The sequence below is a fragment of the Dasypus novemcinctus genome, chromosome 31 (assembly GCF_030445035.2).
Source record: "Dasypus novemcinctus isolate mDasNov1 chromosome 31, mDasNov1.1.hap2, whole genome shotgun sequence".
Lineage (NCBI taxonomy): Eukaryota > Metazoa > Chordata > Mammalia > Cingulata > Dasypodidae > Dasypus > Dasypus novemcinctus.
In genome coordinates, this window is record NC_080703.1 from 20,677,052 (window position 1) to 20,692,389 (window position 15,338).

The 15,338-nt window shown below is 40.7% G+C and overlaps 1 protein-coding gene and 1 long non-coding RNA gene across 2 annotated transcripts in view; one reads left to right on the forward strand and one right to left on the reverse strand.

The window, feature by feature from the left end:
- Positions 1–379, reverse strand: part of STAC (SH3 and cysteine rich domain) — a 142,876-nt gene extending 142,497 nt beyond the window's left edge. The window contains exon 1 of the mRNA XM_004471144.4: positions 18–379. Coding sequence (XP_004471201.1) covers positions 18–128 — 111 coding nt within the window. The 5' untranslated portion in view covers positions 129–379. The remainder of the gene's footprint in view (positions 1–17) is intronic.
- The window catches only part of LOC139437956 (uncharacterized), a 385,369-nt gene that overhangs the window by 182 nt on the left and 369,849 nt on the right, over positions 1–15,338 (forward strand). The window lies entirely within an intron of this gene.

Genomic DNA, 15,338 nt, shown 5'->3' on the forward strand with positions numbered 1-15,338 from the left:
GCAAGCGCGCGCGGTACCTTGGACTCCTGGCCGCTGGAGGATGCAGGAGAGGGCGGCTGCCCGGCGCCCGCCGCCTCCTCGGGCAGCCCGTCCACGCCGTCCTCGCGGGCGCCGCTCGGAGGGATCATCTCGGCCGCGCGGGAACGGTGTTGGGCCCCCGGGAGGGAACCGCGAGGCTCGCCGTCCTCCGCGCGCCCTGTGCGCCGCGCGCCGGGTGGCTCAGCTCCGCGGCCCGGGGACTGCCATCCTGGGCGAGGCGCCGCCGTTGCCCTCCTCCGGCCTCGCCCCCGCCTGGGCCCTGCCCACCTCCCCGGCGCTTCCGCGGGCGGGGGGAGAGCGCGCCCCGCCCCGCCGCGCCCGCGGCCACCTCGCCGGCGACGGCTCAGTCGTGACTGCCACCCGGCAGTGGGCGAGCGGGCTGGGGCTCGCCAGCCAGGGGAGGGGGAGGGTGGGAGGCGGCTCCGGGGCGGGGCTGCGCGGCCAAGGCCAGGAGTGGCGAGGGCAGGCCGGGGGGGGGGGGGTGCGGAGAGGCTCCTTAGCGGGTTTAGCGGAAATCCAGACCGAGAGCGAATGAGTGGTAGGGCCGGGAGAGAGCACCTGCGCCAACTCGCCTTCCTCACCCCCAAGAAACAACTCTAAGAGACCGTGACTTAGCTAAGCTACAAAGATAGGGTGCATTCACCGAAAGCAGGGAGCACAGCAAGGCTCCCCTGATTTAGGGGCACCCGACATCCCCCCATCCTGTCCTGGTACGAAAGGGAGAGAGTGCACTGTGCGCATGAACACCTGTTCCTTGTTCTGTTGTACGTTTACTGAGCCCAGCCCTTTCACGCCTCACCTTCTTTGATTCTCGCAGGCACGGTGTGGGGCTAGCTACTCTCGCCTTCGTTTTGTAGCCGAGGAAACTGGGGCTTTAGGGTGGCTAAGTACTTTGTTTTAAGTCACTGAACTGTTAAGTGGTGGAGCTGGGATTTATACCAGTTTGGCTTCAAAATTCATGCTCTGGGGCCCAAAAGCCTCCAACCCTGGCCAGGTCTGCATAGCTGAAGACAAACTGGGCGGTGCGGTATAGCAAGTTGAGGGACGCTCAGAGTGGGACCGATGGGTCTACCTTATTGGATCTTTTGGAAACATAGAGATGGTCCTATTGGATAAAGGGACAGAAAGCGCCCGCTTTTTTTTCCCCACACTTTTTAAAAATTAAAATTTATAGATCACAGAGAACGTTACATTAAAAACCATTAAAAAAAAAAAATCCAGAACATAAGAGGTTCCCATGCATCCCACTCCCCACGCCCCATCCCATCATTTTTGTAAATTGTACTTTTTGGAAACTATATACGGCACAAAAAATGTTACATTAAAAAAATATTAGAGGTTCTCGTATACCCCCCACCCGCCCGCCCCACTCCTCCCACACCGACAACCTCCATCACTGCGGCACACTCATCGCACTGCTGCACCACATAGATGATAGTTTCCCCTTTTCTTTTAAAGATACCACTTCAAGGTTCAGGGTAAGAAAAATACACCCGAAGAGTTTAAAAACTTTTTTTTCATTAATACAAAGCGCCCTCCGGAATTTTCTCATGTAAAATTTTAAACTTACATTCCGATTTTCTTGGTTCGCTGTATGTGTGCTTGGTTTAAAGCTCTGTCCTTGTTGTCTTGAAATCATTCCTAATTTCTGAGCAAGGAGCCCAACATTGTCATTTTGCACTGGGCCCTGGGAATTACGTACGCGGTCCTGCGTGTTTGCGCAGCTGACGTCCTTTGGAAAGAACCTGTTATTCTTTATACTCTAGGTGTCAATTGTCAATTGGAAGCTTCTGCTCTAAGGCTCAGCCTCTTACCTAGTTGGCATTTGGCTCTCACAGCATTCTAAACGCCGCTGGGACCCTTGGTCTCTCATTTTTATCAGGCTGGACTGGCTACCCGCAAACTGCGACAGCCTTTTCCTCCTCACAGCACAATTCCCGATGGTTGGATAGAGGTAAAATTCCAGCAGCTGTGGTCCCGACAGTAGTAAGCACAGCAGCCAACGACGGGAGCAGCAGCATCAATATATCTTTATCAAGGAGGAGGTTGTTGGTGTGGGAGGAGTGGGTGGCCGGGTGGGGGGTATATGGGAACCACTTGTATTTTTTAATGTAACTTTTTTTGTGATGTATATATCTTAAAAAATACAACTTACAAAAATGATGGGCTGGGGAGTAGGATATATGGGAACCTCTTATGTTTTGTATGTTTTTTAATGTAATGTTCTTTGCGATCTATTAACTTTAATTTAAAAAGTGTAAAAAAAAAGCATCTATAAGTTGCCAGGTAGGCAGCAGAGAAAAAACAGAGATTAAGTTTGTTCCTGGAACTTAGAGCCTGGTAAGAGAGAGAGACAGAGATTCAGGAAACCACACACACACACAGTTTAAATAAACCATGATAAAGAAAAGTACTGTACCCTGAGTGTGTACAAATAGGCGGCCAGAACTCAGGTGAGTGAGACCCCCTCCTCTATCCCATGAAGGGTCTCCTGGCAATTCCAGTCTTGGTGAGCAAGGACTTTTCATCTTTGGATTTTGTTTATTTCTTTATTTAAGAGTTGAAGAGCTCCTATAAGATTCACCATTGATTATAGCAAATGCTTAACTCTAAGTAGCTGTCATCGTTAGCCAATGGCAAAAGTTTAAATTATGTCTGAATAAAATTTTGAAGACGTTAGTGCATCTCACCTCTGAGCTCTGAGAAGAGAGGGCTATTGGCAGAAACAGAAGCATTGTATTTGCAAAGGGATGCCTTGAGGCCTGGGCCACGGCTGCTTTGGGACCTAGGTGATTATATCAGATGTAGCGGTTTGATATGGTTATGAATTCCATTGTGTGTTTGAAATCTGGTCTATTACTGGGCATGACTGAGTTATGATTAGGGCTTTGATTGGGCCATGTCATTAGGGCATTGAGTCCCCACCCACCAAGGGCATGGCAAAGGATAGATAAAAGGCATGGCAAAGGACAGAGTTGGAGCTTTTGATGCAAGGGTTTTTGATGTTGAAGTTTTGATGTTGAAATTTGATGCTGAAGCCTTAAGCTGAAGCCCTGGGAAGTAAGCTCACAGAGGAAAGGGAAGCCAGGCCCAGGAAGAGAGGACCCTGAGCCCAGGAAGAAGCAAGCCCTGGGAAGGAAGGAAACTTGAACCCAGAGAGAACCAAGACCCTGGAAGGGAGGAACCCAGGAAGCCTGAACCCTCACAGACGTCGGCAGCCATCTTACTCCAACACGTGAAAATAGACTTTGGTGAGGGAAGTAACTTATGCCTTATGGCCTGGTGTCTGTAAGCTCCTGCCCCAAATAAACACCTTTTATGAAAGCCAACCAATTTCTGGTATTTTGCATCAGTACCCCTTTGGCTGACTAATATACCGAATAATCCGTGGAGTGATGAGAATCCTCCCATGTTGTTATGAAAGCCAGCCTGGTACTGAGAAGACATTGACGTACTGATGACAGTACCCTGAGGACAGTGGAGAGGGCTGTTGGTTTCCATATGCTGGGAGATTAGTAATGGTAGACCAGCAAAGTGATGTCTGAGGAAGCATGGATATCCCTGAGCAGCCATGGACTTTCCATAGCCGTGTGTAAGAAATTCCCTTGGGATTCCGAAGAATCCTGTCTAGACCTCACAGAAGACCAGAGGTCCTTCATTAGAAGGTTCAGTGACATTTTAGCTCTTGCTGTCAAGATGATCTCACTTTTACCATAGGCTGGTGAAGCCTGGGCAAATTAAGGTTGCAAATCATTATTCTACATGTCAAGTCCTTAGCAATGTCCTGTGATTTCTGTAGATTCCCTTCATGGTTGAGTTCACTCTGGTTGCTGGGTAAATATCAAGCCCGCAGAAGCAGGAGATGTACAGGAATTCATCTCCACGGACTTGGACTGGACTCTCCCACTCCTGGTTCACTTATTCATTAATTTGTAATGAGAGCGAAACTCTCCTCCTGGTTACATGAAACTGCCTTTCATGGTAAACACCGCTGAGCACAAGACTGAATAATGCTTTTAACCTTCTCTTGTTGTTTTGCTCCAAGTTTTAATAAAGAGGCTGGATTTCCATTCTATGAACCTTGGCTTCTTCTAAAGCCATTTGGTAAAGACAACTTAAACAGTTATGCTTATGAAAGGTACATAAAAGAAAAGCAAGGAAAGGGAAGATGGAAGATAGTCAGAATACCCAGAGGATGTAGTACTGACAAGGATAAAGGAGAAAAGATTTCAATAAAGGTATGGTTCTCAATTGCTGATGCATCAGAATCATCATGGATAATGAGATATAAGGGCAGGTCATAGGGTTTGTCAATAAGACTGTTGGTAATAATAATAGCTGGTCAGTATTGGTCATCTACTATATTATAGGTATTTTATGTATGTTATTTCATTAACCCCCTACAAAGCCTTAGCAATATAAAGGAAAATTATCTTAGATGACACACTAAGCATGAAAACCAGGACTCTAACCCAGACATATCCCACTCTAGCTAAGTTTTTGGCTACTCTGCTCCTGCTCTGTTGCCACTTCCTGCGGAACTCAGATCTGTTGAAAAGGCAGCAGGTGTGAAAGGCATGAAGCAATGCAAATTCAGGCATAATAGAAGATACCCAGGGAAAGTCCTCAAAGAATGAAGAGTTGCTCACTCCATTTTTAAAAGGAAATAGCGAACAACTGCACGACTTTAAAGGCGACAGCCAAGAAATCAGGACAAAGGACACCAAGAAGACAAGACAAAGGAAGGCAGGAGGCACCAGCTATCCCTACTGAGCCTGCAAAGGAACACTGAGCATCATGAACCCCAGCATGTCTTCACCTGCAGGATGCCTTTCTTCATGGACCTGTCTTCAAGCCCAGAGAAAGCAAGTGCTTTGCCTACATCTTAAAGCTGTCATCGACAGCAGCAGCAACAACAAGTACAGGCCACATTTTAAGCAACTATTAATATTAGGCTTCTGATCCTCACAGCAACTCATGATTGCTCTTTCTTCTAAATCAAAGCCAGTAATTTAATTTGGAGTCTCATATTGTCAGTATGAATGAGATCCAGGTTAAGCATCTGTGGTGGTTTGAAGCTGTTACACTCCAGAAAAATGTGTTCTTAAATCTAATCCATTCCTGTTGGTGTAAATCCATTGTAAGCAGAACCTTTTGATGAAGTTACTTCAGTTAGGTGTGACACACCTCAAGCAGGGTGTTTTAATCCTGTTACTAGAGTTCTTTATAAGAGAATGAAATCCAGACAGAGAGAATCAAGAAACTGAAATCAAGCTAAACTTGGAAGAGAAGGGAGAGACCAGCAGATGCTGCCATGTGCCTTGCCATATGACAGAGGAGCCAAGGATTGCCAGCAACTGGTCTTCAGGAAGAAAGCATTTCCTTGATTTGAACATTTTCCTGGTCTCAAAACTATGAATGAATAAATTCCTGCTCATTAAGCTGAACCATTTTATGGCATATGCTTTGAGCAGTCTAGGAAACTAAAACAGCATCCTCACCTTGTTTGTCCAAATGCTCATTGATAATAATAACAGAGACAATAATAGTATGGCACATTTGTGGAACACTGCTTGGTTGCATTGGCATTATTCTCCATGGCAATTCCCCAAAAATGCTAGTAAGACCCAAGGCTCATATGCCTCCCTTCTAGTATAAGATCTATCCTGGTTCTCTAAAACCCATGAGGTAGAGAAGGACTTGAATGTTTATTCTACATTTCGTGGAAAGGCCATGAATCTTAATCCAATCGTACTAGTTCTTCCATTTAGAAGCAGTGAGAACTTTGACAACTGCTTTAATTTCTCAGCCTCTGTTTCCTCAAGTCTACAATGGGATAATAATCTCTAATTAATTAATTGGGTTACTGTAAGGATTAGGAGTTAATTTCTTATCAAAATAGGGCCTGACTTTGTGATTCTTTTTATAATTACCTATTCAATTTTGAGTAGAAGTCTGGGTTTTCTGTTCTTTACAGTCAAATGCCTATATAACATGAAAAGTGGATCTCTCCAATATTTCTAAAATTGTCAATAGCTCTTCTATGGGGCGTTCAGAAGCAGCAAGTAACATTTCTTAGGAATATATATATATATAGTAAGTCTACCTTATAGATTTTGATCCTTTGACTAGTAACTGCCATTTAATTTTACATGAGTTCAAGGTACCAGTTTGAGGCACATGAATCAGATCACCTGGCCTTATTGCTTCTCAAAATGCCTACCCTACTTCTTCTCCCAAGCTTTCGTGCTTGCTTTTCTCTGCATCTGGGAGTCCCCCACCATTATTCCCCAGCTACCTGTGCTAGCTTTTCAGGCCTCAGGTGCCCACTGTCTGAAAATACCGTCTGGAAATACTGTGCTTATTTCTTTTCTTATTTGGTGTCCTCTAGCATGTAAGCCCCATGAGGTCAAGGGCTGTATCCCTTGTCTTCCCCATATATGTTCTCCGTGATTACGTGCTCACAGAGTAAGTGCTCAGTGAATATTTGTTAAACGAATGGATGAATGAATAATAAAATGAACTTGGAGAGCTAACAAAAAAACTATTTTATAGAGGAGAAAATGGAAACACAAATAAGTTAAGCCCATGCACGAAGTCACTCAATTAATGAATCAATGCTTTTTACTTGCTCGCAGATCCCAACATATGAGCAAACTGCCAGTTGCACAAACATCTTTTCTAAGTTGTCAAATTCATTATGGTATTATGCATAGTATTTCCAAATACTCTTTTTCAAAACAATAGCTTTGTCATTATTCAAGCAGTGTTCAAAAAGGATACTAATGAAATTTAAAATCTTCTAAAATTCCAACACCTATTAGTAATAGCTATTATCATTTTGGTATACCCCTTTCTAGGGGCACATGCATAGGTGGATATATTTTAAGTTTGTATTTATCTATATTTACATAAAATGATCTAAAGACATTAAGCTGTTCTTGTAACTTCTGTTCCCTTCAGTAAAATCTCATGAAGCTAGTTCAATGTCAATGAATAAAAGTATACAATCCTTTTCTTATTCTATTTTGCATATTCTATTGTGTAATTGAACGATAGTTTATTTATGAAAGATCATTTCTACTTTGTGCTGGGAGCTGTTAGAGGCAATTAATTACTCATCTCTTTGATTCCTAAACGTCCACGTGGCAAGGTAAGTACTATTAGACCCATTTTGTAGAGGTAATCAGAAGTCTGAGAATTTTAACTTCCCCAATGGAATGCAGTGCAGAGTGGGGATTCTTGTCCACATCTTCATACTCCTCATAACATGTAAGCAAACAGTACAAGTCAGTGTGGTCACTGCTCTTTAGGAGACATGCACAGCATAAGCTGAGAGCACCGGGGGAAGCATAAGTTCCACCAAGTGAAAAAGATGTTGGGGAGAGTTCGAGTTTCAAGGGTGACGACAGTTTGTCTGGAAGGATAAGGGGAAGCAACGAATCTTAAGCAGAATGTACAGTATCACTACAGACATGGTAGCTTGCTTGGGCAGAGGTTGTTCAGGCTTGGCTCTAAGAATACCAGTTTCTTTACTTTAGGAGTGACATTTACTGCTCACGTGGACAACACTTGAAAAACGGGAAAGACCGAAGCTGGAGAAATTCTTTGGATGACAGTTTTAAGTACTTTTACAAATGGGCCGTGGGGAAACTTGGGTCTCAGTCAGCCTGGGAGAATGAGGTAGAGGTTTCTGAAAGAAACATAGAGTCTTCATGTCTGATAACCAGATAAGGTGAACTCTGTTCAGAAAAGACAGGAACCCTTTCTGTATTTGGGGTCCTAAAATTCAAACACATGTATAACTTCCACATTTATAATCTCTAAAGAATTATGAATATTCATCTTATGCTCTGCTAATTATTACGTATCTTAACTATATCCCTAGAAGTGAGCAGTAGGCACAACTTTCAAAACAAAGAACAGAAATCCCAGTAAAAGCAGTTTAATAGTTCCTGCTTTTTGTCCATAAAGCTTTGGACTGACTTTGAAATATGTTCCAAAAGTTTACAGAATCATGCTGTGGGTAAATGAATCTTAAAAATTCTCTCTTTTCCAGGGTGGGGTTTTGTCTTCTACCTCCTATACCCTGCTACGTTCCTTCAGTTACTCACTTGGCAGCCGTGAGCCATCCATCAGGCACTTGATCGTGGGCCTGGAAAAGATGACTCAGGCCTCAAGCCTTAAAAGCTGTTCTCTTCTCCCTGTCGCTGAGGGGAACTTATAAAATCTGCGCTTAAGACCCATACCTACGTTTCATCTGCCTTTATTTTTGCCGAGTTGGCCAGAAAAATTGGTGTTTTGTCTCCTCGGGTAATAATGATAGCTTATCAGATACAGGGTCCCATGGGAGACAGTACTGCTGGAGTTATTACTTTTTTTTGGTCAATTTAAAAAAATCAATTTAATTAATTAATTTATTTTTAATAATAAATTGTCTTTTTTTAAAAAGGTACACAAAACACAAAAAATGTTACCTTAAAAAATATAAGAGGTTTCCATATACCCCATTTTCCACTCGACCCCCTCTCCTCCCACTCAACTTGTTTTTAAGGAAGACATTTGGAAGGTGGCTGTTGACCCTATCTTGGTCCCTGTTTTCCTCCTGAAATTCAGGTTACCAAAATGCCAAAGTCTACCATACGAGTGATCAAGTACCTCAAGGAAGCCCAACCAGAGTACATATTGCACAGAATTTTTGAGCTGCCTAGAATGCAGTTAGAGCTGAAAATATAAGGAATGAAATAAACACCCAGATTTGAAAAAAACAACAAAAACTGCCCTATTTGCTTTCCTTCAATCCATCTATCTAGTAAGTTACCATGTCCTGTTGCTTCCATCTCACACATGGTCATGGGGGTCAGGAGTTAGAATCCCACTTAAGGTATCTGAGATCAGTAGAGGTGTCTAAATGAAGTCCCTTGTTTTTCATTCACTTATCACATTTACTGAGAACTGCTATATAGGTTGTATATCCTATACAACCAAAGATTTATAGAGGTATATGTATTTTCCCCGACCTGAAGGAAATTTCATTTTAGTGAGGAAGGCAGAATTGGGGGAGGGGGACATTATAACCTTGAGTATGAAGAGAAGACCATGGGAACCTGTGAAGGAAAAGACTGTTTCTACTGAAGGGCTAGGGGGAGATGTACCCAAGATAAAACATAATACTGAAAGCTAAGTAGCAGTTTTGCAGGAGGAGAAAAGGAATTTCATTCTTGGCACCTTAAGAATGGTATCCTTCCCTGCTTATTTTTCCTGTGCTATGTTATGAGGGATATTTGTATATATTTATTATTGAGACTTTTGGGATATTGACAGTACCCAGAATTGATTTATTTATGGCAAACTACCATCATCAGTCCTTGCAAAGTACCTCTCTCATTTTATTTTAATTCATCAATTTTTCTCCTTTATCTCCAGTCCTCATTAAAATTTTCCTCCCCTCAATGACATTCACTACAATGTTTTTAAAATGTGTCTTAGATATGTACACATATTTGAAAACCGTGGAGTTAATTTGTGTGTATAAGTGTTTTAAGTTGCATAAAATATATTGCAGTAAGCATATTTCCTCTTTCTAACATAATTTTAGCTTTTTAAAAAAACTGCATTAAAAGTATATAATACGTAAAGATCATTTAAAATCAATGAAGATCCATGTTGTTGAATTTATTATCTTTTGTTGCTGTTGAATTCCATTCTATGAATCTGCCAAGATTTATTTAATCTGTTATCTGTTTATGGATTATTGGGCTGTTTTCAGTTTTGCTTATCATGAAATAGTACTGTGTAAATGTAATAAAACATGTTTGAGTTTTTGAACTTAAAACTACCCAATGCTGATGAAAAAATCAGAGATCTATATAACTAGAGAGACATGATGTGTTAATGGATTGGGAGAGCCAACATAGAAAATTCGTCAATTCTCTTCTAATTGATATACATGTTAAATCAATTCCTATCATAATCTCAGCAAGATTTTTTTGTGAATATAGATAAGGTTATTCAAAATTTTATATGGAAAGGCAAAGAAATTAGAATAGCTGAAAACATTTTAGAAAAAAAGGAATAAAGTGATAGGTATTAGTTTATTCTGATTTCAAGACTTACTGCAGAAATCAATATTTATGGGATTTACAGAGGGGTAGACACATAGATAAATGGGATAGAAGAGAGAATTCAGAAATATACCCACACAAAGATGTCCAACTGCTTCTTCACAAAGGCGTGAAACCTATTCAATTGAGGAAAGATAGCTTTTCAATAAATGGTGCTGGAGCACTTAAATATCTATAGGCAGGGGACTTTCAGGAAGATGAAAGAGTAGGCAGGCAGGGCTCAAGTCTCTCACAAAAACATAGGGTAAAGGACAAAAAACTGTCTGATGAACCTGCTTTGGGAGTCAGCAGTCCAGGACAATACCGTGCAACCCCCAGGAGGGCAAGGAACAGAGAGATGAAAAACCAAAACAACAACCATTAGTTACTAAACCCCCTTAGTGGCTGGGAAGGGCACTCATCCCCCATCCTCAAGGCATGCAGCCTGGATAAAACCTGTGGCACACCCCAGCCAACTAAGAGGGGAGCAGAGTCTTCCTCCCCAGGAAGAGTGAGGGCACAGCACAGGACAGAGAATAGGTTTCTCTTCAGTGAATTTGGCCAGGAGAGGCCTCTTTGAATCTTGGCTCTGGCCAATTAGAAGTACCACAGGCAGGTAGAGGTTGAAAGAAACACCTCTGTGGAAAGGTTAGCCAACGAACCCATCTGCTTGCCAGCTGGGAAACTTCAAGGAGAAAAACTGCTTTAAGGTCTCTCTCAGCCTGAAATCCTAGGAGAAAATTTGTATCTCATTAGTGAGTCCCTGGCCCAATTTTGATAACTTAAGTTGGCCAATTTTAAAGACTTAGAATATATTGAACTAGAAATCAAAGAAGAGCCATAAAAAAACAAACAAACAAACAAAAAAACCTAGGTGAGAGAGAAATTGACTGTCAGAGTAAACTTATCAAACATAATCAGATAGCTAGAAATCAGCAGAAAACTACAAGCCATACTAGGAAATAGGAAAAGATGTTCCAGCCAAAGGAACAAATAAAATATCCTGATGAAATACAGGATTTAAGACAACTAATCAATCATAACCACACAAATTTCCTAAATCAATTAAAATAATTGAAGGAAAATATGACTAAAGAGATAAAGGATATTAATAAGACCCTGGGTGAGCATAAAGAACAATTTGAAAGCCTGCAAAGAAAAAGATAACAAGTAACAGAGCTTATGGGAAGAAAAGACACAATGGATGAGATTAGAGTACATAGCAGCAGGTGTGAATTGATTGAAGACAGAATTAGTGATATTGAAGACAGAACATCTGAACTTGAAAAGACAGGAGAATAGAAAAAATGGAACAAGTTCTCAGGGAAATGAATGACAATGCAAAACACACAAACATACACATTGTCATTGTCCAAGAGGAGAAGAAAATGGAAAAGGGACAGAAAGAATATTTGAGGAAACAATGATCAAAACTTTCTGAACCCTTATGGAAGACATAAATATCAATATCCAAGAAGGACAACACACAATAATAAACCTGAGTAGACCTACTCTGAAATACCTGCTATTCACAATGAAAAATCCAGAGATAAAGAGAGGATTCTGAAAGCAGCAAGAGAAAAACAAAGCATCACATACAAGGGAACTGCAATAAGAGTAAGTGCTGACCTCTCATCAGAAACCATGGAGGCAAGAAGAAAGTGTCATGATGTCTTTAAGATAATGAAAGAGAAAAACTGCCAGCCAGGAATCCTCCTTCCCTCCCTCTTTCTTTCTCTCTCTCTCTTTCTTTCTTTCCTCTCCCTAACACCTCATTGTTTGCACTCAGTGTTTGCTTCTTTTTTAGGAGGCACTGGAAACCAAACCCAGGACCTCCCATGTGAGGGGAGGCACCCGATCACTTGAACCACCTCCATTCCCTGCTTGTTGTATCTCTCATTCTGTTTTCTCACTGTGTCTCTTCACAGCATCATCTCACTATGTCATCTTGTTGTGTCAGTTCACTGTACCCACCCATCTTGTCAGCTTGCTGTCTTGTTTATCTTCATTAGGAGGCACCAGGAACTGAACCTGGGACTTCCTTGTGGTAGGCAGGCGTCCAACTGCTTAGCCACATCTGCTTCCCCAGGAATTCTGTATTTGGCAAAACTGTCCTTCAGAAATGAAGGTGAGTTTAAAGTCTTCACAGACAAACAAAAACTGAGAGAGTGTGTTACCAAGACCAGAACTACAAGAGATATTAAACAGGAGTGCTATATCCTGACAGGAAAAACAAGGGTGAGAGACTTGGGGAAGAGTGTAGAAATGAGGATTGTTAGGAAGGGTAAATTAAAAGATATGAAGACAAACAATAATAAGATATGACAACAGAAAACCAAAGGATAAAATGGATAAAGTAAATAATGCCTTTACAGTAATAACATTGAATGTTAATGGCTTGAACTCCCTATTCAAAAGACATGGACTTATAGAATGGATAAAAAAATATCAGCCATCTATATGCTGTCTACAAGAGACTCCCTCAGATGTAAGAACACAACCAGGTTGAAAGTGAAAGGCTGGAAAAAGATATTCCATGCAAATGGTAACCAAAAAAGATCTGGAATAGTGACACTAATATTGGACAAAATAGATTTTAAATGTATATATTAGTAAAAGGGGCAACTTATTAAGAAATAATATACTAAATATTTATGCATCCAGCCTGAGTACCCCCAAGATACAGGAGGAACACACTGGCAAAACTGAAGGGAGAAATAGACTTCTCTACAGTCATAGTCAATACATCACGCTTAGCTTTAGTTAGAAAACTTGACAGATGATAAAGAAAACAGAGAGCTTGAATAATATGATAAATGAACTAGACCTAACAGATATTTATAGAGCATTATACTGCAAAACAGCAGGATATACATTCTTTCCTAGCATTCATGGATCCTTCTCCAGGATACACTATATGTTGGGTCACAGGACAGGTCTCAGTAAATTTAAAAAGATTGAAATTATACAAAACACTTTCTCTGATCATAACAGAATGAAGCTGGAAATCAATAACAGATAGAAAAAGGAAAATTCATAAATATATTGAGATTAAACAACACACTCAAATAATCAGTGGGTCAAAGAAGAAATTGCAAGAGAAATCAGTAATTATCTTGAGATGAATGAAAGCAAGAATACAACATATCAAAACCTATGGGACACTGCAAAGGCAGTGCTGAGAGAGAAATTTATATTTCTTAATGCTTATACTGAAAAAGAAGAAAGACCTAACTGTACACCTGGAGGAACTAGAAAAAGAACAGCAAACCAAACCAAGCTGTAGACATCTATAGGCAAAAACAAAAAACAAAAAACAAAAAATCCCAGAAAACCTTCAACTTATGTCTTACACTTTATACAAAAACTAACTGAAAATGAACTAGGGATTGATATGTAAAGAACAAAACTACAGAATTCATGGAAAAAATATAGGAGAAAATGTTGGGTATCTAGGTCTAGGCAAAGTATTTATAAACTTCACACCAAAACTATGATCCATGAAAGGAAATATTGGTAAATCAGACTTCCTCAAAATTAAAATAAAACAAAACAAAATAATTTTGCTCTTTGAAAATACTGGTTAAAATGGTGAAAACACCAAGTTACAGAAAAAAATTCGCAAATCAGATATATCGCAAATGTCTATAGTATATAATTATCTCTTGAAACTTAGCGAAAAATCAAACCATCCTCTTGGAACATGGACAGAAACATGAAGAGACATTTCACCAAAGCATATATTAAATGGCAAATAAGCATATGTAAAGATGTTCAAAATTATCAGCCATTAGAGAAATGCAGATTAAAACCACAATGAAATATCACTACACATACATCAGAATGACTGTAACAATTGGGTGACACCATCCAATGTGGCTGTGTATGTAGGGATTCTGAATCACTCCTATTGCTGGTGAAATATAAAATGGCACAATCACTCTGGAAATCAGCCATCTCCTTTAAAAAAAAACTAAACTAAACATGCAACTACCATTTGACACAAATTTCATTCCTCACAGAAATGAAGACGTATATTCTCACAAAACCCTACACCAATGTTTAGAGAAACTTTGCATGTAATAGCCAAAACTGAAACAATCCAGGTGTATTAGTCAGTCAAAGGGGTGCTGATGCAAAGCACCTGAAATCTGTTGGCTTTTATAACGGGTATTTATTTGGGGTAGGAGCTTACAGATACCAGGCCATAAAGCATAAGTTACTTTCCTTACCAAAGTCTATTGTCACGTGTTGGAGCAAGTTGGCTGCTGACATCTGTGAGGATTCAGACTTCCTGGGCCCTCTCTTCCCAGGGTTCATTTCTTACTGGGCTCACTTCCTACAAGGTCAGCTGTAGACTATGAGGCTCTCTAGGCTTTGTGTCTCTCCACAAGGCCAGCTGCAGACTATCAGGCGAATGGCTCTGTCTTTCTCCCGGGGGCTTCTGCTGTGTCTATTGAGCCATCTCTAGTCCTCTGTGTTTTTCTCCTGTGTGTTTACCTCCAGGACCAAAACTCCAGCATCAAAACCTCCAGCTCTGTCCTTTGCCATGTCTTTTATCTGTGAGTCGGCACAGCGGGTGAGGACTCAACACCCTACTGACGTGGCCCAATCAAAGCCCTAATCATAATTTAATCATGCCCAGGTACAGACCAGTTTACAAACATAATCCAATATCTATTTTTAGAATTCATAAATACATCAAACTGCTACACCAGGTGTTCTTCAACCCCTGAATAGTAAACAAGAGGTTCTACTTCCATACCATGGAAGACTATTCAATAATAAAAATAATGGAATTAGTGATGCAAATTTTCCTGAGTGAAAAAAGTCAATCCCAAAGGTTACAATGTTGTATGATTCCATTTATATGACATTCTTGAGTTGAGAAAATTATAAAAATAGAGTACAGAATAGGGATTCCCATGGATTTGGGAGGTGGTGGGGGCAGGAGGAAAGGTGGTGGGGTCATCAAAGGCAAAATGAGGGATCCTTGTGATGGTATAAATGTTCTATCTTTACTGAATCAATGAAAATATCCTGGTTTTGATATTGTAGTATAATATCATAAGATGGCATCAGTGGGGGGAACTGGATAAAGAGTACATGGAATCCCTCTCTATTATTTTTTTACAACTGCATATGAATCTACAAATATACCACAACCAATTTATATTTACAAAACATAAATACAAA